The sequence below is a fragment of the Lissotriton helveticus genome, chromosome 10, assembly GCF_964261635.1.
Source record: "Lissotriton helveticus chromosome 10, aLisHel1.1, whole genome shotgun sequence".
Taxonomy (NCBI): Eukaryota; Metazoa; Chordata; class Amphibia; order Caudata; family Salamandridae; genus Lissotriton; species Lissotriton helveticus.
Window position 1 is genome coordinate 1,061,366,634 of NC_136071.1, and position 27,888 is coordinate 1,061,394,521.

The 27,888-nt window shown below is 45.0% G+C and overlaps 1 protein-coding gene across 4 annotated transcripts in view; it reads left to right on the plus strand.

The window, feature by feature from the left end:
* Nucleotides 1-27,888, plus strand: part of LRRC72 (leucine rich repeat containing 72) — a 167,115-nt gene that overhangs the window by 125,274 nt on the left and 13,953 nt on the right. For 3 of the 4 annotated variants that reach the window (XM_078663772.1, XM_078663773.1, XM_078663770.1), the window contains exons 6-8: nucleotides 7,643-7,756; nucleotides 10,546-10,635; nucleotides 12,255-12,419. In XM_078663772.1, the coding sequence (XP_078519898.1) occupies nucleotides 7,643-7,756; nucleotides 10,546-10,635; nucleotides 12,255-12,419 (369 nt within the window). The remainder of the gene's footprint in view (nucleotides 1-7,642; nucleotides 7,757-10,545; nucleotides 10,636-12,254; nucleotides 12,420-27,888) is intronic. The other variant, XM_078663771.1, reaches the window with a different exon arrangement.

The following is a 27,888-nucleotide window of genomic DNA, read 5'->3' on the forward strand; positions in this document are numbered from 1 at the left end:
ACGGGTTATCATTTGAAATTGTAGCTTTATTAGCCACATATTCAAAGTCACATATCTATTTCCCATTCAGAACATACATTTTACCAGCAAAAGTTAAATTCAAAGTACTGCTCCAAAGATTTTCACCATTCCATATTGTGAAAGCTTCTAATCTTCTCTTTAACTCTCTCCCGCTGCCTTGTACCTATTTTCCATTTTCTAGTTGCATGCTTCTCTAGCTAGGCAGTGGCCTCTGGCTCTGATGCGTAAGAGAAATGAAAGAGGGCAGGAAACACAAAAAGGACAGCTAGGGAAAGAGAATGGGACACAGCGAGATAAAGTAGAGAGAGAAGGAAGAGCGAGATAGAATTGAGGTAATGCGATAAGCGAGTTGAGTAGAAAAGTAATATAAAGAGAGGTGGTCAAGGTGGCCAGAGAGAAATAGAAAGACAAAGGGAGGTAGAAAGAGGAGCATGTAGGGAATGAGAGGTCGAGAAATATCTAAGGATTTAGAGTGAGGGAGAGTGATAAAGAGATACGGATAAAGAGAAGGAAATGTAAAGTGAAGATTGGGCTACGCTGTGGAGTGCCATAGAGGAGGAGAGGTGAGGTAAAAAGTGAGGCAGAGAGGATTTGTTGAGAGAAGGAAGTACAGATTAATAAAAGAAAGGGAATTAGTGAGTGATGAGGTAGAAGTAGATGAGGTTCAACAAAACCGAGAAGTAAAAAGAGAGAAATTAGAGAAAAGTGATGTACAGAGAAGGTGAAAAGGAGATGTAAGGTAATCAGAAGAAGAGACCAAACTAATTTTTATTGCAAAAGTGGACATGGTCTTTCCAGTGGGTGGTGTCGGAGGCTCCCCGTTTGTCTTAGTGCATCTCCCCTAGCGATAAACCCACAGTTCTAGGCCAAAACGGAGATCACACCCTGTTCAAAAGTGGAAGTAAGCTGGAGGTAAAATGCAAATATTAAAATGCATGCCTTGTAACGATAATGGATTTTTCTTTCTATATTTCATTTTTCTCTGTTTCCATTTTTTAAATCTATTTCCATCCATCTTTTCTTCTTTTCTTTCGTTCGATCTTGCTTAACTTTTCCTTCCTTCTATCTTGTTCCTTCTTTGTAAATATTAAATTTTTTCTTTTTCTTTTCTCACTGCCTTTACTATGCTTCTTTCATTCTTTGTCTGTCTTATAATATTTCCTTATTTACGTCTAGCCATCTTTTTGTGTATGTCTTTAATGCTATTCCTGTCTTTCCTGGGGTTCCTGTCTTTCCCACTTACTTTCTCTTCACCTCACTTCTGTATTCATTCCATTTTAAATACTTTCTACTGCATTCTCTCTCTCTCTCTCGCTCGGTCACTGTATGTGGCTGCTTTGGAAGCAAGGCCCCACCCCTCATCCTTGATCTTCTGTGTGATATAACTAATTAAATAATTGTTATTTTATCACTTGGTCTATTCCTTTCTCCCACCCCTCTCCCTTTCCCCTGTTTAGCCTCTCCCGTGGAATCTTCAGGTAGAGGCAATTTAGAATGTTGATGTGCTCTCACACAGTCCTGTGATTGGCAAGTTGGAGGCGTTTCACTTATACCTAATAAAGAACTTACTACTTTCCTTCTGGCGTGCTCTCTTCACTTCAATTTTGGGGATGACGATGAGCAAGGGATGCAGTAACAGGGACAGCATGACGCCTACTGTTGATGTACATCTTGCCATCTTCAAAGTCCTCTCTGCAGAACATTTTGTGATCCTTGCCCCATTTCAGCACTGGATGGAAGCCGGTTGTGGTGTTTCCCAGATGTGGGGGTGAGTTTGCTCTGTCCACTAAGGTCCAGTAGCCCTCTATGTTCATGGACAGTGTTGTCTTATACTTCTTTGGAGCTCTTCGCTTATTTCTACAGGACTGCTTCTCACTTCCTGACTTGTCATCGTTTCTGCCCTTCGCTCCTGTTGAGTCGTGTTGTCGTGGGCTTCTGGGATGTGGGACCTCGCAGTATGAGGAGAGAGTGATGTCTATTCGCTGACCATGTAGATGCTGGTAGTGTCTTCTGCTTTTCCCAGGGTGTGCCTGTGTTTACCCTGCTCGCTCTCATTTGCTTACTGCATCGCATGGTCCCGGGATCATTTCCAACCCCGATTACTTGCAGTCTCCGCGTTATTCAAGCTTGGAAACCCTTGTCTACACCTCTGCATCGGGGTGCTGGTAGTGCGTATCATTGCTTTTCTTTAATTTCTGTGCCCAGCCTCATTCAGCTGATTTCCTCTCCCGAGGTGCGCTGGAGGAACCTCCTGGGCTCACTGCTTCGTGCTCTTTCCTGCTTCAAAGATCGTCACTCAGAGTGACGTTTAAGCGTGTGTGTGCACTTCCTCGTCATTTCTCCCTCACAGTGGTTGGTTTTCCTGTCAGGATCCTTTGAGAGCACCGTGTGTTCAAGGCTTGGTAAATAGGCTGGATCTAAGCTTTCTCCCAGTTGACTGTTCAAGAACAGGATGATCACCTTTGATCCTGAGGAAGTGGGAAGAAGAGTGGAACGCCAACAAAAGGTATACAAAGACACTTATGACAAGAAGTGGGGTGCCAAAAGGAAGTCCTGGAAAACAGGACAGTGGATACTCATTAGCTAGCCCCAGGTGGCAAGCAACAAATGTGACAAATTCTATGAACCTGAGAATATAAAGCATGTCAAAAACAATGTAGTGGTTCTGAAAAAATGGTAAAATGTGGAGCATGGACCGAATTACTGAATGCCCCGTTAATCTTATTCCCTCTGAGGAAATGGAGGAGGAATCAGCTCGAACTCAGTGTGGTACAGGGTTAGAGAAGAAAGTCAGTAGAACTGTGTGTCCCACGTGGCAGAAAGAATTCGTAATGACCTAGTTCAATGGCATCTGTTTTGCAATATCCTGTATTTCTTATCCCTTGTAAATGTTATTTGACATTGTAACTACAAATTTTATTGCAGTTTTGTTGCTAATTATTCCTCTTCTTTTCTGGAGGACTTTTCCGTCCCAGGGTATCTTTCTTTCTCTCACTCTCCTTCTTTCTCCTCCCCTTTTCTTCACCCCTGGCAAGTTCTCTCTTTGCTTTTCCTTTATTCTGTTCTCCCTTCGGGGAGGGAGATGTGTTGTATTATCACTTGGTCTATATCGTTCCCCCACCCCTCTCCCTTTCCCCTGTTTAACTTCTCCCGTGGAATCTTCAGGTAGAGCCAATTTAGAATGTTGATGTGCTCTCACACAGTCCTGTGATTGGCAAGTTGGAGATGTTCTACTTATACTTAATAAAGAACTTAGGGCCCGATGTAGGTAGCCGTTTACCGATCGGAATCGGCCAAAAATACCGATTTTCGGCCGTTTCCGATCGGTAAAGGGCTATCGAGATGTAGGGGCACATTTTCGGTAATTTTACCGATTCGTTATCATTACCGAATCGGTAAATTTACCGATTCGGTAATATTTACCGATTCGGTAATGATAACGATTCGGTAAAATTACCGAAAATGCAATGTAGGTAGCCTATGTTCCATCAGCACATGGCTTACAGAATCGGTATTTTACCATGGAATACAAATCCATGGTAAAAAACCGATTCCTGTGTACATGCACATCTGTGCATGTACACATGTGCCATGTGACAGACAGACGTGCCCTTAGGGCATGTCTGTGTGCCACATTGCACACATGCCCGTTTTGGGGGTGCTAGAGGGTGTCAAAGTGACACCCCCTGCACCCTTGTGAATTCTTTAATTACCGATTCGGTAAATACCGATTCGGTAATGCCTAATCATTCCTATGGGCTTCAAAGCCCATAGGAATGAATGGGCATTACCGATTCGGTATTTACCGAATCGGTAATTAAAGAATTGTTAAGGATTCGGTAACGAATCCAGATGTTGGGACCTACATCCCATTTACCGATTTTGAAATACCGAATCGGTAAAATTCGGTATTTCAAAATCGGTAAATGGGATTTACCTACATCGGGCCCTTACTACTTACCTTCTGCCGTGCTCTCTTCACTTCAATAATTGAATGTAATAATTTGACTTTCCCCATCACTTTATCTTGGGGCCCCTCGGAAAGTGGGGTCCCTGGGCAAGTGCCATGTTTGTCCATGCCTTATAACTGCATGATTCCATGCACAGCAGTGGTTGAAAATTAAAGAAACACAAACTTCACTGAAAAAACTGCTGTTGAAAACTAAGTGAGAGATCTTGCTCAAACATACCGCTGAAATTCATTAGTAATAGTTAGCAACATATACAACACACACCATAATTCGCACCTTCACCCATGCCTAAAACACTGATTTGCCAATGGCGCCAAAACAAAAAGAAGAGCTAGCAAGAGACCAACATGTTGGTCAGAGCAAGTTATGGTGTGTTTTGTGTGCATAGCTAACAATTACTGTCTAATTTCAGTGGTTGTGCACATCTGAACCATAACATAGCTTCTGTATTTTTTCAGTGAATATTTTAACATATACTGTGTAGTTATAGTTAGGACAGTTTACCTATAGGAAAAGCATTTTTTGGTTTGCTCATACCTCTGGCGCCGCTTGACGAGTCATGGTGAAACTTTCCCAAAAAAGTCTCATACACCTCAGCTCCTTTCTGGAAAATTTTGGGGTGATCTATCATGTGAGGGCAGAGGAAAAGGGAACCTCAAAATGCATTTTCCGCTTTCAGTTTTCCAAAGGAAAACTGAACAGCGATACCGCAAAAACTGCTGAACGTAATTACACCAAATTTGACCAAAAACTAGTTCTTGGTCCAGAAATCGTTCTTTTTGTGATTTGGTGTCATTCCTTTTAGTAGTTTTTCAGAAATTAAGGTTAATAAAATATAGAAATTTCACGCTACAGAGGATCGGCAACAGATTGGCGGAGCCACAAGCTCAACCTCCGGTTTTGATTAGCTGGCCGCAAACTGAAGGAAATGTTGCGACTGCCATCTTAGGACTTGGGGACTCAGTCCCCAACTCCTGAAATATAAAGCCAAATTAATTATAAGGGGCACAGCAGAGGCACCCTGACCAGCTGGGTCTGGCGAAGGGGGGAAGGAGGTCCCAGAGGCACTCCTCATGGAGTCAAATTATAAAAATAAAGTTTTGGGGGGATTGAGGTGGTACTGAATCCACAGATCCACAGCGATGCCCAGCATAACACCTCTTGGGATTCACTCCGGGGTTGTGTGTCTGCGAGAGATAGCATGCCAGCGGGTGGTTGAGTACAGGCCTAGCCAGGTCTTGTGCCCAAACCCATGGTGTGCATGGCAATGAACATCTTACTTTACGTTAAAAAAAAATAGAAATTCACTGAAAACTAAAAAAAAAAAAAGGTTAAAGTGATGTAATAGTTAGGAATTATGACAATATCTTACTTCCGAATTTTTAAAAAACGTAGAAATCTACTGAAAAAGACAAAGGTTAAAGGGACATTATATTAGCTGAAAATCTCAGTTAAAACATACTGTTTTAAACTTACAAAACCACAGAAATTCACCAGTTATAGTTTTCTCAAGTAACAATCACTTTTGCCCTAAATTAACTATAGCTTACGCCCTCGCCTGCGGCTAGACCCTGTGGCCATCCCCAAGCATGGGGTTTGCTGTAGGTATGGTAATAAAATATTACTTTACGTTTAAAAAAAACTAAAAGTTCACTGAAAAAAACAAAGGTTAAACTAATGTTATAGTTAGGAGAACATTTCAGTGACAAGATAACGTTATAAACTAAAAAAACACTGAAATTCACCCAGTGCTTAATTTGTGAAAAAATAAGTGCCAGGGCCCTTATCAGGAGGCCACTACAGCTTGCATCAACCATTACCCCTGCCAGCGCTGCCAATAAAACTACCAACCTAACTACTAACTATGATACTCCTACAAGTGTCACAATTCAGACTATTCCAGGTCCCCATAGCTATAAGAATGGTTTGGGAGGCAGGTTTTTATCATTTTTTATGTATATTGAAATAATTAACAACTGTTGTTGTGCTAATCTCCTCATTAGACATACACCACCACCATGTGTCAGACTTTCATAAGTCCTGATGTTAACAATTAAGGGTTGATGCCGAGCACTGGAAAAAAATGGCTCAAATTAAGCACTGAATTCCCCAGTTATAGTTATCTTAAGTAAATATAACTCATGCCCTGAAGCATCTATAACTAGTGCAACTCTTCTATCCCCCAGTCTGTCAAAGGCAGGTGGACAACATTTAGAATCTTACCTATTATGACAATCTGTAAGATTCACGTAACAAAATACCTCTTGTGGACTTTAATGCAAACAAAGGGTCTTCACAATAAATAAGTCACACCTACTGCCTACATTGTAACTATACAAACTAAACAGATAGGCATGTAGCCGTCGTCATTGGCTTGCCCCTATAACCAACACAGTACTGCTGTATTGAGCATAAGCTTTCCCACAAGGCAAAATATACAATACAAGCATTCTTTTTTCAGCACACAACAATTGCCCAGTAAAGGAATCAACAATTGAGTGAAGCTAATTCCCTTCTCTCAGTAGTACTTCTTAACAGTTATTTTTCCGTTGATCACATAAGGTCTGGAGACAGCTGCGCTGTGAAGCCAGGCCTAATAAGGGAGCCCGAGGCAGGCCTCAACAAATCAGTGGCTGCTACGCATCCTGACTGTCTCCAGCTACCCACTGTACTCATGATAACAGTTTGTAATGGTTTCAAATATTTAAAACTCATAAATGTATGAAACCATCCTGTGAGCCACATGACAAGCCACCAAAAGCATGTTTCTGAACAATAGCTCATGTAACTCAGTAAAGTACAAGGACTGAATCTGGTGGAATGGTGGATTAATGCACTCCAGGGATGTTGGTTTGGCCTAATGACCACAGGTTCAAATCCCAGTCATCCCCATTGAGCCTTTCATCATTTCAAGGTCGATAAAATAAGAAGCACTGAGTTGGGTAACTGATATTCAGTCCCGATGGGTGTACGTGTGCTCTAAAGATTATCTTATGTTATGTTATAAATACATATTGTTCAGACATGAACAAATAGACCATCGATTTGCATTTGTCTCCCATAACCTCTGTCTGCGGTTGTCCCTGCTAAATAGAAAGTCAGTGACCGTGCAAAGCTTTCTTGGCAATAACCTAAACCTCTATCAAGATTTGAAAACAACGCTCTTTACCAATGTATGCGTGGTATAGATTTGCCATTATATACCTGTTTCACGGCTGACATATGCAGACGACTCATAAAGCTTCTTTAATATTCATCTATAAATGTCGGTCCCTTTTTTAGATGGTGTTTTGTTTTTCTTTCCCTCTAAGCATTATCAGATGTTAGAAACCATGTGGGACATTGGGGTTGGTCTTTTGCTAAAATTATTTCATGGAACACAATTGATGATGTAACTGATCACTTTCAACCCTTGAGCACTAGGTTGTGAAATGGGCCGCTGCAGAGGCCTCGATTAGTCATATTTACACTAAATGAGGACTAAGAAGGGCACTCCTTAACGCTGAAGAATGGTTGCTCGGATTAACTCTTAGATATATTGCCAATATATCTGGGCAAAATTGTCAGTGTTAACTAAACGCGCACAAAAGCCTGGCATTCGCAGCACTCTTTGTCATTTTAAATACTGATGTCTCTGTTCTGCCCTCCAGGTGCGCTGAGACACTTAACCTCCCTGCAGATTCTGCTGCTGCACAGCAACCACCTGACAAACCTGGAAGCCACAGTAAACGAACTCAAACGGATGACTGCTCTGCACACGCTAAGTAATTCGTTTTATGATTAATCGTGTTCAGCACAACATATAAACATTGCCTCCCCACCCTTAGTATGTTGGGCCTGCTGTCCAGTTGGAATTGAAAGTGCTTAGAGGTTTCACTGTGGCTTCACCCATACGCCCCGCGCTTATGTTCTTCTAGAAGCACTTTCCATTGCCACCCAACTCTAAGCCATGGGTTAGATGTATGACAGCTTTGAGCAGTGGCAAATGGAAAATTGGGCCGTTTGCGACTGCTAAATAGCCTTTTCACATGTACTAACCTTATTTTCCGAGTCTGTAAACTATTATCCACTCGCAAAGTAGAGTTTGCGAGTCGCTCGAGTCATTATTAGGAAAAGGCTTGCCAAGTGCGTTCCTTTAATAGCGAGTCGCATGGACATTTATGATTGTTTTGCGACCGGAATGCAGTCTCAAAACAATGCAGTTTACAGCCTACTTCAAGTTAGGTGGTAAGCGACTTGCAAACGGGACGAGGTCCCCAGGAGACCCCTTCCCCTTTGTGAGTGACAGCGAAAATTAATTTTTTAAGAGTAGTCCATTTTAAGACCAGGCAGTGGTACAACAGACCACTATCTACTCTTAAAAAATAAAACAGAAACGTTTCATTTTTCTTTTTGAAACGAATCCCGTTTTCCTTTGAGCAAAACAGGCTGCATTTTAAAAAACAAGTTTCTTTATTTAAAAGCAAAGGCAGACATGGTGGTCTGCTGTCCTGAGCTGGCCACCATCCCAGTGTTATTGCCCATTCCCAATGAGTCGCATATTGCGGCCTGCCTCATGAATATTGATATTGATGTGAGTCGCAAAATGTAAGGGTCGTACATCTGGCCCCAAGCCCTTTGATGTGAATATTTTTCTTAAAGCAGTCTAGTTTTGCCCTTGTAACACTGTCGCTCCGGGTTCTCGATTAGTAGTTGCATGCTCTTACATTTCCAGGAATAGTTCACTACTACTCCTGGAAAAAATGATTGTGAATGGGTTCATGTCCCCAGTTTTAGGGGAGCGTTTATATATCTGCAGTGGCTGGTTACCTCACTAGCAGTGTTTGTCTCTAGTTTAATAGCCACATAAATACCAGAGCGTGTGTGGTAGCAGGGATACAATGCTCCAGAAGTGGGCAATGCAAGGAAGGCATTCCTGACATGAACACGAGCCCTGTGATAGCAGGGGTGGCTGCTCTGCTATGGTGGAGGAACGTTGACCCCCTGCCAGCACCCTCCAAAACATGAAAAATAAAACTATAATAAAACGGGTTTAAAACCCATTTTATTAACATTTTATTTTCCTTGTGCCGAGTCTTGAAGGTGGCCCACATTGATGACAGGCATTGAGGAGACTGGTATGTGCCCTCTCTTCACTGCACATGATGGTTTGGCCAGTCGTCTCAGGCCGGCCAAACCGTCATGCGCAGTGAAAGTTCTCTCCAACCCAGCAAAGCAGCTAAGTTGGAGAGAGCAGGCACAGACTCCCAGTTTGTCCTAGAGCACAAATCGAAGGCATTCAGGCAAATCCTGAAGCTGCTCTCATGCATGAGAGCAGCTTCAGGATTGGCTGCAGGGCAGGCTGGGAGCCTGTGCCTTTGGAAGAGGAGAGGAGCAGACAAGCGTGATGCGATTATGGAGGGCAGCAGGTAAGTCCTTTTTTATTTTTTACATTTATCTCCCTTGTCCCCTTTTCCACCCCCCTCGCCCGCCTCTTTTCCCTGAAGTGAGCCGCACCTGTGTGATAGTAAATGAAAACTCAGAAACCCCTATGTAAAATCACTTCCATCTCAAGGATTATGTAATGCTTCATATTTTAGAGTTTATTTGTGCAGTTTTGTATAGCACAACTTCGGCACTTGAGCGCTTTAACACAAGCACCAGCCACATTACACAAGGACAGATTCAGGGTTTTATACACAGGGACATTAAATGATTTACTCAAAATCGTCCCCTGTGACTCAAACCTGATCCCCTAGTTCCAAAGTCGGCACTTCTTGCCCTAATGTTAAATACTTCTAGTAGTGGCTGGCATTGCTCAAGGGTGGGGTGGTGGGCACGAAGGGTCGAGGGGGGATCACAGGGAAATACAAAAAAAATTAAACTTACTTTCTGCCGGGTCCCGCTTCTTCTCGCTTCTTCTCGCCTCCTGCTCTCCTGCCTCTGGCAGGAAAAGAAAGCAGGCAGCCAGGTTCCCTTCCCTAAACCATTCACAGCGTTGTGTTTGGTCGGAACGGCGTCTAGCCAGGTGCTAAAGGGGTGGCCATGTTCTCCATGCAGGCTGCGTGGAGAAGAGCAGAGTGTACATGACTGGTTTGGGCAGTCTGAGAGGGCCGATCAAACAGTCTTTGCACACTCAGGAGTGGGCAAACCACTCCTCCTCTGACCTGCTCAAAGAGCAGAGCAGCCCCACCTACCCGCCATGCGCGAAGCTAACATAAAATGGTAAAAACTTTTAGTTATTACCATTTTATGTTTTGGCTTTCTCGCACTGCTAGAAAGCAGTGGGGGGACGCTCCTCCGCCCTAGTGGAGGAGCCGCCCCTGAATACTTACCTTCCATTTCTTCGACAAATACCCGCTCTTGATTTTGCTGCCCTCTACTGGCGCTACTCTGAACGTGTCCATTGCTAATATTTATGATAAGATAACGTTTATTTTCTGTGATGTACTTTAAACATTTATCAAACGAGTTTTTACTTTGTATTGCAACATAGTTATTCCAAATAGAATGTGCAAATGTATCTCTGTAAAACGTTCCAATTTACCCCTATTGTCAATGTGCTCCTTTTCAGACCTGTTTTATAATCCTCTTTCCCAAGACACCGGATACCGTTCTTTTGTCATTAACCACCTGCCCTCAGTGCAGCTTCTGGATCGCCAGAGTAAGTCCAATTAATGTCTTGCTCTTTTAGAAGCATCAGAAACCGGAAAACCAGTTAGTAATCAGGATTAGCTTAATTCGGGTTTAAGAATGTTTTGAGTGAGTGTTTTCCTTATCTCCATTTTTCTCTACTTATGCTGTTTCTCCCTTTGTGTAAATTATGTGCACTGTTTAAAAAAATTAGCAAAATTAAAATACAAGTATAAAAAATACGCACACGTTTCAATAAAATTTTACAGCAAAGGTGAGGGGCTTATATTATGCCTTCTCCACCTGCCAGCATTTAATATAACAGGGACAGATAGCAGAAAACTGAATTTGCCAGCAATTCTTGGGAGTAAAAACAGGAAAAGAGAAGTAAAAAATTAGTGAAGGGCTACTCTATGAAGCCCCTTGTACCCCAGCCGCTCGTTTATTTGATGCTCAGCCACAATTTAAGTTTTACCCGCTATGCCTCTGCCTTCATATTGTTATAGTTGATTGTCTGCTGTTTAAAATTTAAATAGGCTTGCATTACACACCAATGAACGGGTAATTTGTCTTCTGTTTTGTTCGATTGTTTCAGGTTTCATTTCATGTTATGTGAACTGTGTTGTTATCCAATTGAGAACTTTCCTAGTTCTTAAGCAATAGCTACAGCCTTCTAGTTTCTTTAGTTTGGAAACAAGCACTGGCAAAACCAATAGGTTTGGTGTTGTCAGCCATCCTTGTGGCTTCGTCATAACTTGGTTTGTCTTGCTTTTTGAAAACTTTATATTTGAGGAGCTGCCAGGCCCTCGACTAGCATAGTGATATTAATCAAAATGAGGGTTTTGCCCTGCTGTCATCCTGAGTCTATACTTTATTTCTAGACAGGACATATTTCGTCTAAACATGATATAATATGGATATGCTATGTAATATATATGGCATCCCGTCACTTGCTGTAATATATTTGCTACTGTTGAAATTCTATGGGCCCTATCTGAAGCTTGTCAGACTATATTCCACCCATCAGGGTGGCTGAGGACATTACATCCTCCCCCCTGACAGACTACCTTCTGTCAAATTTAGAGATCATCCTAGCCCAGATGTGATATCAGTATGATGTCAGGAAAGTATCAAACGTTTGGTGGACATACGCCTTCCATTATGATGACTGTCCACCTAACTTCAACTAAGTTTTTGATTTTCAACTACAAATTCCAAAAGACTTTGTTGTTGAAATAATGACCGCCCACCCTAGGGCGTTTTGTCCTGGGTGCGGTGGTCATTATTTGATTTTCTGTCCATCACCACCAGGTTTTATCTAGCAGTGACTGCAGAAAAAAGTAGTTCACACCGTCCACCCAAATTAGTGTGGTGCTGTAATGCCCTTCCTCCAATGGCCCACACTACAGGCTGTTGGAAGAAGCTTGCCTTCCATTCAGCCAATGAGGGAGGTCTCTATTGATGGAAAGCTGGTGGTCCTCCCGGCCCTATATAGTGTAAACAGATTATAATTTTGGTGGACAGAGTACTCATAACTTTTTCAAAAGAGTACGCTGTCCACAAAACTTTATTACCACCTCCTTTGTTGTGCATTGATTAATCCAGCTGAAATTGGTTTTATGACTAAAACAATCTCTTTAATTTGAACAGAAGTTACACTAAAGGAAAAGAAAGCAGCCTTTATTACATGCAACCCAAAAGAGGCGAGTGTCCTTCAATCTTTAGCTTTTGGGCGGAGATCAGGCACACCGCTGGTTCCTAAAAGTGCATCATTTTTTCACAGACTACCGATGTATCGATTAAGGACTCAAACAGGTATGGTGGAAAATGTTGATATAGCATGTTTCAAATGTCTTTAATGAACTGTTTTCAACAGCTTTTTGAAACGAGGAGGAAGATCAGGTTTTCGACTTTAACGACTGATTGACAAAGCTGCTTGCAGTTGTTAGTCTGACTTACCTGTTCAGTTGTGAATGGAATGTCATTGTTGTAATTCATTAACCCATGTTTTGCACTCCTAAATGGATTTACTTACACAGGAGTTTCCGTGTGAGTAAATATTCCTGTTTGGGTGGGGAGCAGGATTTGCAGGACGGGAATGCCCTCTAATTCTGTAAACACATGCAAAATCACATTTTGTGGGTGTTCATGAACACATTTCTGACAATTACGCACCCTGCAAATGGCCAGAAATGAATTCTTTCAGGGGCAGGATTAAATCAATTTCCTGGATGGGAAAAGAGCACTCTTCAGAATCAGTGGGGGTGTTGGGGAATGGGGTGGGCCAAGGGACACATGTTTTCTTAGTGCAGAAAAAGTAAGCTGGGAAGTTATCTAGGTTTCTTTTCCTCAGCTGAAAATGTACTTGTGTGTATTTTCATCCCAGATAATGAATTAATAAAGTATTAGCTGGATTATGCCAGGAAAGCTGTGACTGGTCATGCTTCCACGCGCTGACTAGACGCTTTCGAATTCCAAACAGTTGTAATCTGCACCACTACAAGGTAGTATGTAGGGGGTACGGATTAACCGTTTTTTTTTTTTTAATGAGGCCATACGTTGTTGTTTAGTGTTACTCAAACTAATAGTTGACATTTCCAGAAGGAAATAGTGTATTGTAGGAGTCAAAATGAAGTTGTATTAATAAAAGCACAGGCAGGAGTGTTTAAAATGTGTGAACTTCAAGTGACAACGAAGGAGAGTTTTGCAAAGTTTTGACTGAGCTAAAATGTAATTATTTTATTTTAGCTTCATTGAAGGAAACAATTTTAAATTATTTGTGGTATCGCAACAGACAACAATGAATGTTGCAAATGGTTTGTTTATAAAGTTCATGTGGCAGTGGTGATGTGTGTGGTGGGATGGGGACACTACCCAATATGTTAAGTAATTAGTGCAGAGACCCAAAGTCCTTCTAAGGAGACTGACTTTGGCACGGCCAACTGGTGGGGTTTTGGAGTGCCAAAGTAACTTATTGTTGAATCCACCTAATACTCTTTCTTCAAACACCCAATGCTTCTTGCCTCATTATCTCACTACAGTAAGCTTTTGTCTTCTGTACCTTGTCCCTTTGTCATTGTTTACCTATCTTTCATTCCTTCTTTTCCTCCTTCTTTCTCCCTTGTTGTTGGTCAAAGTCTAATGATAAAAATAAGTCCTGCTCCCCAAAAATGAGTACCGATATGGTGTCCATAATCTGCAAATTCCATCTTAAGTTAGGCGGTGGAAGTAGTGAGAAAAAACTTGGACGACAGTCTGGCCAGGTTTATCCCAATGCGGAAAACAGAGCTTTTCTTGACAGCCAAGGTCAAGTCTAACTGAGATGGCAGTGCCATGAGTTGTAGCGGTCAACCACTGTAAAGTAAAGTCCAAACCAAGTTCTAAAAATTGGCAAACCTGTTAAAAAATAACTCTAACTGTTTTAATGAAAGTGAATGGGGGCAATTCTACGGGTGTCACAAATCATCTTTTCTAGGGGTCTCGTTAGCATGAGTTGGTCCATCGGCACCCACATGACTGTAAAACTAGAAAGAGCACATAATCAAATACATTTTGGAGTGAACAAGTTACCTTCTTTTTTGGAGTACAAACTTCAACAGAGGGGAGAGTCCTGAAGTCTGATCTAAGAAATGCTTTCCAGCATTGGATGTGTTGGAATGGCTGGGCTGTGAAGAAGATCAAAGAAAAACACAAAGCTTCCGGCTGGGTGTCCCTCAGTGGCCCTTGCAGCATGGCGTTAGTATGCAATATTAGATACACCAGTCTTCTTTTCATATCAGGTTTCATAGAAATTGCAGAGTTATTTTTTTCCCAGGGGAAGAGTAGAAGTTTAGTCCAAACAGGTTTAGGTCACACTTGAGGGAGTTTATATTGAAGAGTTCTGGTGAAAAGGATGCTCCATCCGTTCTTCAGCTGGATCTCAGAAACATTGTCCATTAGAAGCAGCAATGTTTTACAGATGGGTAATGCTTATCACTGCTCACTGGAAACCGACAGTTGAGTATTTTTACACTTTGATTCCTGCAGATCATGTGTCAGCTCCAAAGTCCTCTTTACCATATCTCAGGATCTTACCGTTGCTCAAGATGGCCTTTCTCCAGCTCTGCCAAGTATGTCTAAAATTAGAATAAAGATGATCAAAGTGGCTTGTTGGGGGGGGGAGGATTTTTGGAAAAGAAACAGTGGGGAAAGGAGATCTGCAAAAGCAAGGTCAGAAATTAGTTTATGTTTTACTTCTTATACCCACACCTCCCAGTTCTAAGATTTTCCTCACTAATCACTTGAGTGACTGCTTGCATCCCCTGGATATGAAAGAGCCTTCTTCTGAGAAAGGAATGAACGACAACAGTTTTTGCACATTGTACATCCGTTTTACAATGGGGTCCTTGAATTACTTCTACTGCATTTCCTTTTGAAAATGCTGCAGATCTTGAGTTCATGCACTCTTCAACAACAGTCATATTAAATAAACCAGCAGTTTCGATCTCCTCTTGAAAGCCTTAATTAGACACAAGTCTCCAAAATGAAGTGAAGTTAAGGTTTGAGGGCTCTGCACAATATTTTTCCATCAAATTGACCTTCCCAGGTTTTCTGTAGCCTACAATCTACTCTGCAATTTCAAACACACAAACTAACCAATATATCGGATATGGTTAAATAAAGATTGCTTTCTGCAATGTTGAAAGTCAGAAAACCTCCAAACACTTTTTCGAGTAACAATTACTGGCATGCAGAGACACTCTTATCAGCACTCAAAAGTATTGTATTCTTCTAGAATGAAGTGCGTCAGATTTCCAGTTGAGTGCTGCTGCCACAAAGCTTTCCTATAGGAAATCCAAAGAATACTGAGCAGCATTATTGGAAGTGTGGCTGTATTTATAGGGAAACCACACTCATGATGAGCTACTGTAAGACTTCTGGGACCGAATCCATTCACACCACTGACGCCTCCACTAGGTCCTTGTTTGATAACACATAGGTTGGAAATTGCTCGTAGCTGCTGCCACATGCCCCATTGAGGTAATGGAATACATTTTAGATGCAACTGGGGAACGGTGTGTCCTGCCATCAGCCTGGAACCTTCAGCCCAATCACTTTATATCCAATATCTTTAGAATGCCACGCCTCCTTTCCACAGCAAGACACTAGGCACAAAGCATACTGCTCCACAAGAAGTATTCACTGCAGAGATCTCTGGATCCCCTTTTCTTTCTGCTAAGTTATCATTCATGCTTCCTGGCAAATAAAAGGCATGTCTTGCAAGCATATATCACTGTATTGTCCCTGGAAGGAGGTGAGTAAACTGACTCTGCAAGCTCTGGTTTGTAAGTTCAGCCTAGCAGTGACTCTAGGGCAAGGCACACAATATTACTTGGTTTAGGACCCCAGGATTTCTCTTCTTGACTTCTCTGCTATCAAATGAAATGTCGTTCAAACTTACATTTCGATAATGTTTATCCCTTTCATTATTGCTGCAAATTATAAGCCATCGAGGAACAATTCCTTGTCTTTCACTGAGATTTTCCTGAGCACTACAGTATCACATCTGCAAATTCTGCAGTTTGATTTGGGATAGCCTAAGGGGCTCATCCCACTCTCTCTTAATTCCAAATTGGCAGACTTCACAACCTCTTGCCTGGGCCTCTCTTTTGTCTTTATCCCTTGAACATCAAACACGAGGTCATTTCTCAGCTAGAGGAGTGCTCTATATTGGAACTGGGACTAGTAGACTGAACTTCTCCTTGTAAGAATAACAACATTACTACTTGAGCTAACCTTTACTCTAATTGTTCTTCCTGGGCTGGCCCTACCATGACATCCAAAGCACGCCTTCACAAGCAGACTTGTGTACATTTGGATAGGACTACTCAAGCCAGAACCAAACAAGGCTGTATGTATTGATGTGACTGAATTAAAGCACTATGCTTCTGGACAGATAAAATATTATTTATACGCACAATTTTACCAAACTAATTTCAGATGAGTAGGTGATAAAAGACTCCTTAGACTTACAGTTTTTGTGTATGTGGGCGCATCACTGGGAAATCTTGAAAATATGTTCATGGTTTAATCCAGAAGTTATTGGCAACTCTGTGTCATGTCATATATTCTGGCAGGGCCCAGAACAAGTGCATAACAAGGCACTTGGATGAAAATGTGCATTTTCCTCGCGTCTATTTTAATTGTAACAAAGTGTTTTGTAAATGCTTTTTGCCCTTTGTGCAAAGAAACGCTTTAAAAACACCGTGTCTCATTTTTTTTAATGGTAAAATAAAAATGTAGTCCTTTTGTACAGACCAAAATGCCTTGGTGATGCTAATACACATTTACACTACCAGGGAGGAGGGACTTCCTTGTCCAAGTTAAATGCATTAAACATTCTGAGGCACAAATAGCCTTCAGCTGAACAGTATGATTGGTCAGTGTTACGGGCAGCCAAAAAAAAAGCCTTGCTTGAGATAAGTTTCAGGTCACGCAAGACTACCAGCTCAAAAGATTTGTCTATTAATGTGGCCAGGATGCTGTTGAGGTGTCAAGAGACGGTCAGGTACCTGATCAGAGGGAATGCATGCTCAAGGCAAGCTAAGCGTCTTTTGATGTCTCCAATGACGGTAGTGAAAGATTCTCCATACCTCTTTCAGAAGACCTTCATGGGCTCAAATTAAGTCTTGCAGTGATTCATCTGTATCTGTTTCTTTTCTAAATTGTGTGGTAGTTGTTCTCAAGGGAATAGTGATGAGGAAGGTGATGTAGTGATGGTCAGACCAATCACAGGGGATGATAGATTCCAATTGGATAGAGTTATCTTTTGAGATGATGATATCTATGATCTCCCTCTTGTTGTATGTGAGGCTATCACAAATTTGTAAAAAGTTAAGATCTTTGAGAAAGATTTAAGGCTGTTAACTATAGGGTCATTTAGATCCCTCCAGTCTCCTAGGAATATTTGAGTGTCATGTTGACCAGTGTGTGTTGTGATGATATCCATGATTTGTTCTACGAAGGAGAGATTATCACCGGGTGGATGATAGAATGTGTGCAGTTTGCAGAGGGGATCATTGTTGCAGGCAATTTCAATACATAGATATTCACATGATGAAAGAGCAGGGGACTGTAACTGTTTAACTGAAAGGCTGTTACAGTGAATAAAAGTGGTGCCACCCCCTAGTCTGATAGGTCTATCTAGTCTGTGATATCTTAACTAGGAGGGACTAGAATGTCGAGGATAGGTGCAGAGGACTCATTCAGCCAAGTTTCTGTCAGGATCAAGAGGTCTAGATCATGTGCTAGTATGAGATCTGCGAGGTCAGCTGCATGTCTAACAGCCGATCTACAATTGAGAAGAATGCATTTAAGAAAGGATTTGGGGATGTCTTTAAATTTGGGTGAATGTAACTCTCTTGAGGTTATGTTTATTTATCATTCTGAGGTTGGATTTGATGTTTCTGTGAGGGTTTGAAGAGATAGATTGGATTTGACTCTGATTGTCAATATCCTCATGGTGTAGAGAGTTGTATGATAGTAGGAGTGATTCGGTATCTTCCTCTGATAATGAGTTTCGATCAATGGATCTTAAGGGTCTAGAGGGTACGTTGGGGCAGGGAAGTGTTCTCCAACTCAGAAATGGGTGCTTCGGGACAGATGAGGAAGGGTGGGTGTAGAGAGAATTGGAAGCATAGAAGGGAAAGAGTTAAGTTGTTCGCAGCCAGGCGAGGTTGAACTGAGCTGCTTTCTTATCCCATAATTGGTAGTCGACTTAATGGTAAGATGTATGAGACTATGTAAGTCTTCGTTCGTTTGATGTAATGTTGGTATGATCTCATCCATCCAGGATGCTAGTAGGATATGTGAGGATAAATAGGGGGCTTGATGTATGGGGAAGGGGGTAGATGGAGTGTTGGAATCTATGCTGGTCAGGTATGTTTGACTAGCACGTTGCGATGTGGGAGAAGTGGCATCAGCCTTGCCATCTTGAAGTGCTGGGAGTGTAGCAGGTGTGGTGTTGAATCCTGGGTAGGCGTTGTGCTGTTGGCCAGGGGTGTGTGCGAGTAGTGATAAAGGATCTGAGGAGTATGAGGGATTCTGATTAGTTCGTAGGGGGTTAGTGTGAGGTGAGGGAGGCAGGGTGAGTGACTGGTTGAGGTCTGTGATATTTGGTGTAGTCTTTGGGACTTCTATGGATTGTAGAGAGAGGCGGTGGACAGGCATGTAAGAGGAAGTGAATGGTTACCATGGCTATATGGTTCAGTAGTGTTTGCACTTGTTGTGAAGTGGGAATGTGGTGTGGAATAACGAGCGATAGGGGTTGGTTAAGATCCCTTGGAAGGTGAGTGCTTGTTGCATGCCTGTATATAGCGGCCTTGGGAGGAGTAGGGCATATTCATGGATGCAGCTTTTTTGATATAGGGAAACATTTTTCTCAAATAGCTATGGGTTGTGATCTGATGCTTCAATGAGTATTGTCCCACAATTATAGATGGAGATGGAGGGGGTTACTGAGAGTCTTGAGTCATGGGGAGTTTTTCGGATGTGGAGATCTGGAGCAGAGAGAGAGAAAGGCTTTCCTCCAACGTGCCCTTCTTCTCATATAGAGGATGAAGTCACAAGTGATAACATATTTTTTTATGCAGAAGTATGGGTCAGAGATCTGTGTTTCGGGAAGGGCTTTTAGTAGTCTGTGTTTAAACTTCTTATCCGCATTTTTTGTAATGTTTGGGGGATAATTTATTTTATAAACATGTTTGCCAGATTTTACTAGGCTAGTGTCCATTGCTGTCAAAGGATCCATAGCTGAACAAAATGCGTCAAGCAGGTGTTTAAAGTGGACACGATCAACCTTAGGAATGATGTGAGGCGAAGGTTTGAGTCAGGTATTCATCTTTCTCATGTTGGGAGGCGAAGGTGTGAGTCCATTACACATCATTATAGGTGAGTGTGAGAGAAGGCTGGGGAAGGTGAGGGATCTGAGTGTTGACCTGATATCTGTGAGTGAGTCCTCTAGGGCCCTCCAAGATAGTGAACAGCGATGACGAATGACATCAAGTTACTGGGGATCGTGCGAGGGAGCAAATTCAATATTTTTATAGGTTTCTAGGATAGGTCAAAGGCAAAAACATTGAGGTAGGATAACTAATTCTGTATATCCTATTCTGTTATCTGCTAATCCGACTAGTATACAGTTTATGACAATAGTCATAGCTTGCACGCAATTTAGGTCCTGTTCCAGTATAAGCATTTCAAACTAGTACAGGCCCTCTGATGATAAAACATGTTTACAAATAGTTTAAACCATGGAGTTGCAGGAGCTCAAGGTGATATTTAAAGAGGGCTCTGTGTTTTAGACTGTATGCCTGGATAGTTCTTGTCCTCCTTTTATTTTTAGTTAAAGGTGGGGCAGTTTCTTCTTCTATCTCTATAGGCTGAGTTAAGGCCCATCCTTTGTTAGATTCTATGCGTATGAGGGCTGTCCACTATTTTGTGGGAAACTGAAAGAGAGTACGACAAGATGTCTGATAATCTGTAACATCACATACCAAAAAGTAGTGGCGCACTCGACTTTCAGAAGAGGCAAAGGTAGGGATCAGTTATACACAGGTGAATAGTAAGCAAGATAAAAGGGGGGGTGATAATTTACCCAGCGCAATGGAGACAGGCGAAATGAACGGCTTGAGATCCACCAAGTGCACTGAAAGAATATGCTGCTTTCCGTTCTTGCACAGTGTGACTTCCCTCCGGTGGTGTACCGCGAGGTGAAGGGCATCTCACAGGGATCGCATCCCTCCGTAGTGTTTCGGGAGTGCACTTCAAGATGAAAAAAGAATAGAAGGAAGCAAACTCTTCCTGTAGGATTTCCCACTCATGCTGAGAGGGAAAATGCTTTCTCAGGCTATCTGCAATAGTGTTGTCCATTCCCACAAGGTGAGAGACCAACAGAAACATGGCAAACTCTAAGGGCCATTCTTAAGACTTCAAGTAAGTGGTGACACCTTGCATTCTTGCGTGGAAGAGATTTGTAGGCTTTTCTCTCATAACTGTTTTCAATGCTAGAAAGACCAAATTTAAGTCAAATCATGTACGTGAAAGGGTAAGTCTAACCTGTTCCTTAACTTGCTGAGGAGTACTTTGCAAACATATAAGCTCCTAGCCTGTTTGACCTGACTTCCTCAGGGTGGTCTTCCCCCAAACCTTTTGCCTACTTACCTCCAAATTTGCTGATTTTGTGTTTGTTGGCCCAGTGGTGTAGCTAGTCTTTAGGTCTCCAGTGGCGGCCCCTGCATTTGCCGTCTGCACTGGCCTGATCAAAGAGCGGGGGATGGGGCTGGCTATTCATATGGCCGCCACGGCTGCAGGTAGGTGGGGGGTGCTGCTGATTCTTGCGGCCGCGACGGCCTCAGGTAAGAGGGCGGGTGGCCGCCACCCCCAAAACTCGTGCCGCATGAGGCAGTACCCCCCCCCCCCCCCAGCTACGCCACTGTGTTGGCCATAGGACCCTGTGCACTTTATCACTGCTGACCAGTGCTTGTGTTCACTGCTCTAAACATGGGTTTGATTGGCATAACCATGATTGTCTTATTTAATCTACTAATTTACCTATAAGTCCCTAGTAGAATACACTACATGTGCCCATGGCCTGTACATTAAATGCTACTAGTGGGCTTGCAGTACTGACTGTGCCACCCACTGAAGTAGCCCTTTAAAAATATCTTGAGCCAGCCAGTGGAGAACCTGTTTGTGCAGTTTTAAACTGCCATGTCAGCCTCGCAAGTTAACCCTCTTGCCAGGCTCAAGCCTTCCCTTTTAATACATATGTCACCCCTAAGGTATGCCTTGGACAGCCCAGAGGGCAGGATGCAATGTATTTAAAAACCAGGAGATGGGGGCGTGGCTAGCAGCCGAGCATGGCGGCTGCGTGAAGTGTGAGCTCCCCGAGGCAGCACGGCCTTTGTTAAAATCCGACACATTTATCCGCAAAATTCCCCACCCGAAGGAGCGGTAACCAGGTCCGGGGCAAGAGCGGCATCGTCCGGTCCAACCCAGGCGCCCATCCGAGACCGGGAACTGCATCGTTTTACCCTGCCGACTTGGGCCTGCGGCTGGAGTGCGGCACCGGCCTCACGTGACTGCCCGACCCCGGCGGAAGTGAGGGCTGGCCGGCCTGATCTCGGAGACGCCCCCCGCCCCCCCGACTGGAGCAGCGCGAGGAGCGCCCCAGCGCCACAAACGACTGGAGGGGCTTCTGAACCACCATCGGTGCGCAGAACGACGGAGACGCCCGCCGAGGCCTGGAGATAGCGCCGGAAGAACTCGGCGGCTGCAGGACCGTGCCTGCGACCGGACGGCGAGCGGCACCCTGAAGGAGCGTGGACCACCCCTGGGAAGGTGAGGTCTCCTCTGCGCTGTTAAGGAGGGGGAGACGCTGCAGTACCGGGAGCGAGAGGATCCCTCCGCCCTCGGCGGGGACACGCTCAGACACACGTGGAGCGGGCCATCGGCAATACCTGCTGGTCCCCCCGGGGTCCCACTGAAAACTGAGGCAACGAGGGGACATCAGAGGGGCCGGCAAAGACCGTAGCAGCCGCGAGAGCGGCGACGGTCCCGGCCGGGCAGAAGAATAGTGGGAGACACCCCGGACGGGAGATACCCCACAAAGACAGCATCAGCAGCAGAGACTCGCGGGGCCGACGCGCCTAACAATGCCAGCAGCAGACAGGTCGAGCCAGACAGTGGGCACGCGCCGAGACAGCCGCCGCCAGAGAGCAATCAGAGCCTAGACACGATAAGGCGCAGCGACCGCCTACGAATAGCAGCGCTACAGGCCACGAGCACCCAGAACGGCCACACAGGATATTGGCAGGTATAAGTCGTGAGGATACGCGCCATAGACGCTCTGTGTGACAGGTGAAGGGGCTGTGGTGCACGGACGGCGACGCAGTAGATCACTCTCCACGGCACATAACAGATTCGGAGGGCTGAACGCCCCTGTGGGCAAGGAACACAGATCTCCGGAGCGAAAGATTCCTCTTGACTCACAAGATAACTGGGTACACACCGACCTCATCCCCCCTGAACCACGACGAGTGGGAAGAGCCACCAGTGGTGTAGTGGCCATAGCGATCGCCGGAACTGGGACCATTACCCGAGAGCCACGAATCATGGCGGGCAGGGGACATAGGAGTGGATCAACGCAAGCCAAATTAGATAAATTTGCCTATGGCCAGCAGGGACAATCGCAAGTGAATGGACGTAATTCCACAGGCGCTAATCAAGAAGCAGAGAATACCAAGAGAGTGACACTGGAAGACATCATGAAAACCCTCTCCGAAGTGCGAACAACAGTGGGCTCTATTTCCTCCGAGGTTACTCTGCTGCGAGCTGATTTCCAAAAAATGACTTAAAGGGTGTTGCAGGTAGAAGTGGTTACGAAATCTCTTGTAGAGGACACTTCGGAACTGCAAATAGCTATGGAGCGTATGGAGAAGGTCACTCGGCAACTGCAGGATAAGCTGGACGACCAGGAAGGGCGGTCCCGAAGAAATAATATACGCATCCTTGGTCTTCCGGAGACAGAAGGGAAAAGAGCGATGGACCTCTACGTAGAAGACCTCATCAAAAATAAACTCCAACCTAAAGGACTATCACACTTCTTCTCAGTGGAAAGGGTGCACAGGGTGCCTGGAGGCGAACCCAAACCAGGAGCGACGCCAAGGCCTGTGCTGGCTAGACTGTTCAATTTTAGGGACAGGGATGCGATTTTACAAGCAGCAAGAGTCTCACCACCCATTAAACTCCAAAACTCAACCTTGGCTTTCTTTCCTGACTACACGGCGGAAGTGGTCAGACGCCGGAAATCATTTACCGAGGTGAAAAAGGCATTGCGAGACAGAGAACTGCCATACTCCATGTTGTTCCCTGCCAAATTCGGAATTGTAGCCAATGGGAAGACGTGGTTCTTCGACAAGCCGGAGGTGGCACAGGACTGGCTTGACGGCTGGAGACAGGTGGGACAGCCTCGCCGGTCGCACAGGGACCGGCCAAACCATCGCAACGGGGACCAAGCAAGCAAGCAAACCGACCAATTGACGCAGCGAGAGAACATAACGGGAGCAGAATCCGACGTGGAACAGAATCCACTTGACTCTGGTCAACCGGGCCCTATCTGAAGATAGAACGTGGGAGGGAGGGACCGGATGCAGGCGATGGACCTGGGCCTGGTGAAGCGGAGTAAGGTGGGCAGAGCCGGTGCCTGTAGGGGACTCACCGACCCCACGAGCAAGTAAGATAGTTTGGGATGGGATAAAGCACTCTGCAAAGTTGGGGAAGCGGGCGGGGATTTGTCCGTGGAGCAGGGGAGCAGGGAGGGGGGTTGGAAGGGGAGTTACACAGTTACTGTTGTTGTTAGCAGTCATCACTCACACCACAAGGTACACGAACACACAGGACACTAAGCGATTCCCTTGCACCGTAGCGAAGCGCTGCAACTACAATGAGTCCTCACAGTTGCCGTTAGTATTGATGGTCATCACTCGTACCATACGCTGCACGAGTGCGCTGGACAACATGCTACTCCTACACCTCTACACTGAGCGATCCGTGTACACTAAGACCAATATTGTGACATACAGAACACTACCCAGGCGATCCAATGGCCCAACAATTACACTCTACACCTACTGAGGGTGCGCATACGACACTTGAGGTGCCCCCCCTGCGGCTACTTACTTGGAACGTCAGAGGGTTGGGAGATAAAATAAAGCGGGGGTTGGTACTGCAAGCAATCAAACACCAAGGCCCTGACCTTATCTTGCTTCAGGAGACACACCTCACGGGACCAGCATGTAAGGCACTTGATAGGCGTGGTTATGTTATGGCGGCGCATGCGGAGTTCAAGTCTGGGTCCCGAGGGGTGGGGATACTCATGAAAAAGACATCACCCTTCATGGTGCTACACCGCAAAACGGACGATCAGGGTCGTTTCGCGGCACTACATGGGCAATGGGAGGGGAAGCCCCTCAACGTGGTGTCGGTCTACGTCCCCCCGGCACTCCACTCTGTGACCCTACCTGCACTAGGTAGTTTCCTATTGGACCTCCCAGATGGCGACACGATCATAGGGGGTGACCTCAATGCAATAATGGATCCGACATTAGACACATTTCCCACTAGAGAACGCCATAGAGGGACTCCAGCTCTCCCGGGATTCCTAGAGGCTCTGGGCATTACAGATGTATGGCGTCACTTGCACCCCACAGAGGCACAATACACATATTACTCCGCCGTACACAATAGCTTAACCCGCATAGACTACTTTCTATTTCTAGGGGCGGGAATGGGAAAGATAGACAAAATTGACATCCTGCCCAGAGGCATCTCTGATCACTCACCGATATCTCTGTCACTCACCACAAAAGAAAAGAGACGTACTAGAATTTATCCAATATACCCGAACTACCTCACCATCCCGAAAATCAGGAAGGAACTTCAGTTAGTGACCACACGCTATTTTGAAGAAAACACAGGATCAGTGTCCTCTCCCTCGGTACTCTGGGAGGCATACAAAACGGTCCTGCGGGGGGGAGCAATGGCAGCAATAACGGGGCATAAGAGGGAGTGCAGGAGGGACCTCACGGAGCTAGAGCTGGCGCTCCACGCTGCGAACACCACCCACATGGCAGACCCCTCACCAGAAACAGCACACGCACTACAACTACGGCAGCAACAATATCGGGCCCACCTTACGGCGACAGTCCAAGGTCATATCACAGGAACAGCCAACAGGGTATACGATGTGGGCGACAAAGCTGGGAAAATGCTAGCTTTGTTAGATAAGAGGGGGGGAGGTAACAAAGGTATACAGCGACTATACTCACACGACGGTCAATTGCAGACACACCCGGAAGACATAGTATGCACCTTAGCGCGTCACTTCCAAGAAATATATACCCCTGAGCGTGAGGTTACTGCCCAAGCGGCAATACTCGCGCTTGAGCACATTGACATCCCCAAGCTCGCTCCAGAGGCAGTACAGGAACTAGAACTAGACCCAACAGAGGACGAAATTCAACTGGCAATTCAGGCACTACACTCAGGTAAAGCGTTGGGGTCCCAGTGGACTACCTCTAGAATGGTACAAATCGCGGGCCGAAACACTGAGTAAGCCACTGCGGAATATGTATATGGAATGCCTGGAAAAGGCTATACTACCATTAGACCAGCGCACAGCCACAATCGTGGCCATTCTAAAGCCGGGCAAACCCCCGTCTCAGTGCTCCTCATACCGCCCCATTTCCCTGATTAATGTGGAGGCTAAGGTGCTAGCGAAACTGTTGGCCACCCGTTTGATACAGCACCTACAGACGCTGATACACCCTGACCAGTCAGGCTTTATGCCTCACAGAAGTACAACTCTGAATCTCAGGCGAATTCATGGGGTGCTGGCACGAGCACACCTTATCCCCGAGAAGGCAGTTATTCTCTCCCTTGATGCCAAAATGGCTTTTGATCTGGTGGAATGGGAATATCTGTTTGCGGTGTTGAGACGTATGGACTTTGGACCGAAATTTATAGCCTGGGTGCGATTACTTTATACGAAGCCGGTGGCGCAGGTAGTAGCGAATGGCCACATCTCGCAGACATTCCCTCTGGGTAGGGGGACTAGGCAGGGATGCCCGCTATCACCCTTGCTCTTCGCCCTGGTGATAGACCCACTGGCAATCCTACTCCGAACCACCCCATTGCTAAAAGGGATCACATGGGAAGATGGATGGGAAGATAGACTATCCCTTTATGCAGATGACATGTTAATCTATATGGTGGAGCCTGAAAGTGGTATCCCAGCGTTGCTGGAGCTATGTAACACACACGGTAAATCATCAGGGTATACCCTGAACTGGTCTAAATCGGTGGTATACACACTACAAGGTCCGGACCCGGTGTTGCAGGAGAACTGCCCCCTGACGCTAACAAGAGACTCCTTTAAATACCTGGGCATTGTCATTGCGAATAACGCAGCGGACTTTTTTGACAAGAACTTGAAGCCACCTATAGAACGCCTTCGGGCGGATGTTAAACATTGGGCGGCCTTGCCGTTGACTCTCCTTGGGCGCGCAGCGCTCTATAAAATGATGGCACTTCCCAGGTTTCTCTACGTGCTGGAGAATACCCCATATCTTGTGGAACCGAGATACTTCAAACAAGTAGCGGCACTGGTCTCGAACCTGCTTTGGAACAATGGCCCGGCGCGTATAGCTTATGACAAGTTGACTAGGAGCTGGTATGAAGGAGGCATAGCTCTGCCTAACATACAGCTATATTATTGGGCAGCCCATCTTAAAACGATAAATCAATGGATACATGCTCCAAGGACCGACCCGGCATACAGAGCTGACTGGTCGCAACTGGGGTCGGACTGCATGCTTGCAGTACTATACAACAAGCCGCAGGTACGGAGACTACTGGGCCCGACACACCACACAACGGCCCTATGGCACATTGCACAAAAGCGGCTAGGATGGCAGGGAAAACTCACCAAACTGACACCGCTATGGGATATAAAAGCACTGGGGGCCCTACGATCATGCAAGGGATTCACACAGTGGGACTGCATAGGAATCTCCACAGTCGGGGACCTCTGGGACAAAGGCACGGTGATCGTGTTTCCGCAACTACAACAACAATATAACCTGAGCCCGACCGAGACATTTAGATATGTGCAGATAAGACATGCGCTACTCCAAGCGATCCCAGCGGGTACGGACGTACCAGAATCCTCGCCACTAGAAGACAGACTCCTAACTGACTACATGCCACAAAGCGCTACTTCCCTCACATATAAAAAACTGATCAACAACCTGGGAGACCCAACAGAAAAGCTTAAAGACAAATGGGTGGGAGAAATAGGAGAGGTTACTGAGTCTGAGTGGAATGAGGCACTGGCCTCCCCGAAAGAGGTCGGCGTCTCAGCAAAATTCAGACTGGTGCAACTGAAAATCTTACACCGTATTTATTACACTAGGAGCCTACTGCACAAAATTCACCGGGCACCACATCCCTTTTGTCTCCGGGGGTGCGGGGAGGAGGGGACACTGTATCATACAATCTGGGAATGCACACACATACGAGAATTCTGGAGGCAGGTTATGCGTACCATCTCGCAAACGCTTAAGATTTCGATTTTGCCAGAACCTCGAAAATGCTTATTAAACATCTGGGACCCTAATGACCTGAATAGGCATGGACTGATATGGGCTACCCTGGCTATGATGGTGGCTAAGCGAGACATTGCGCA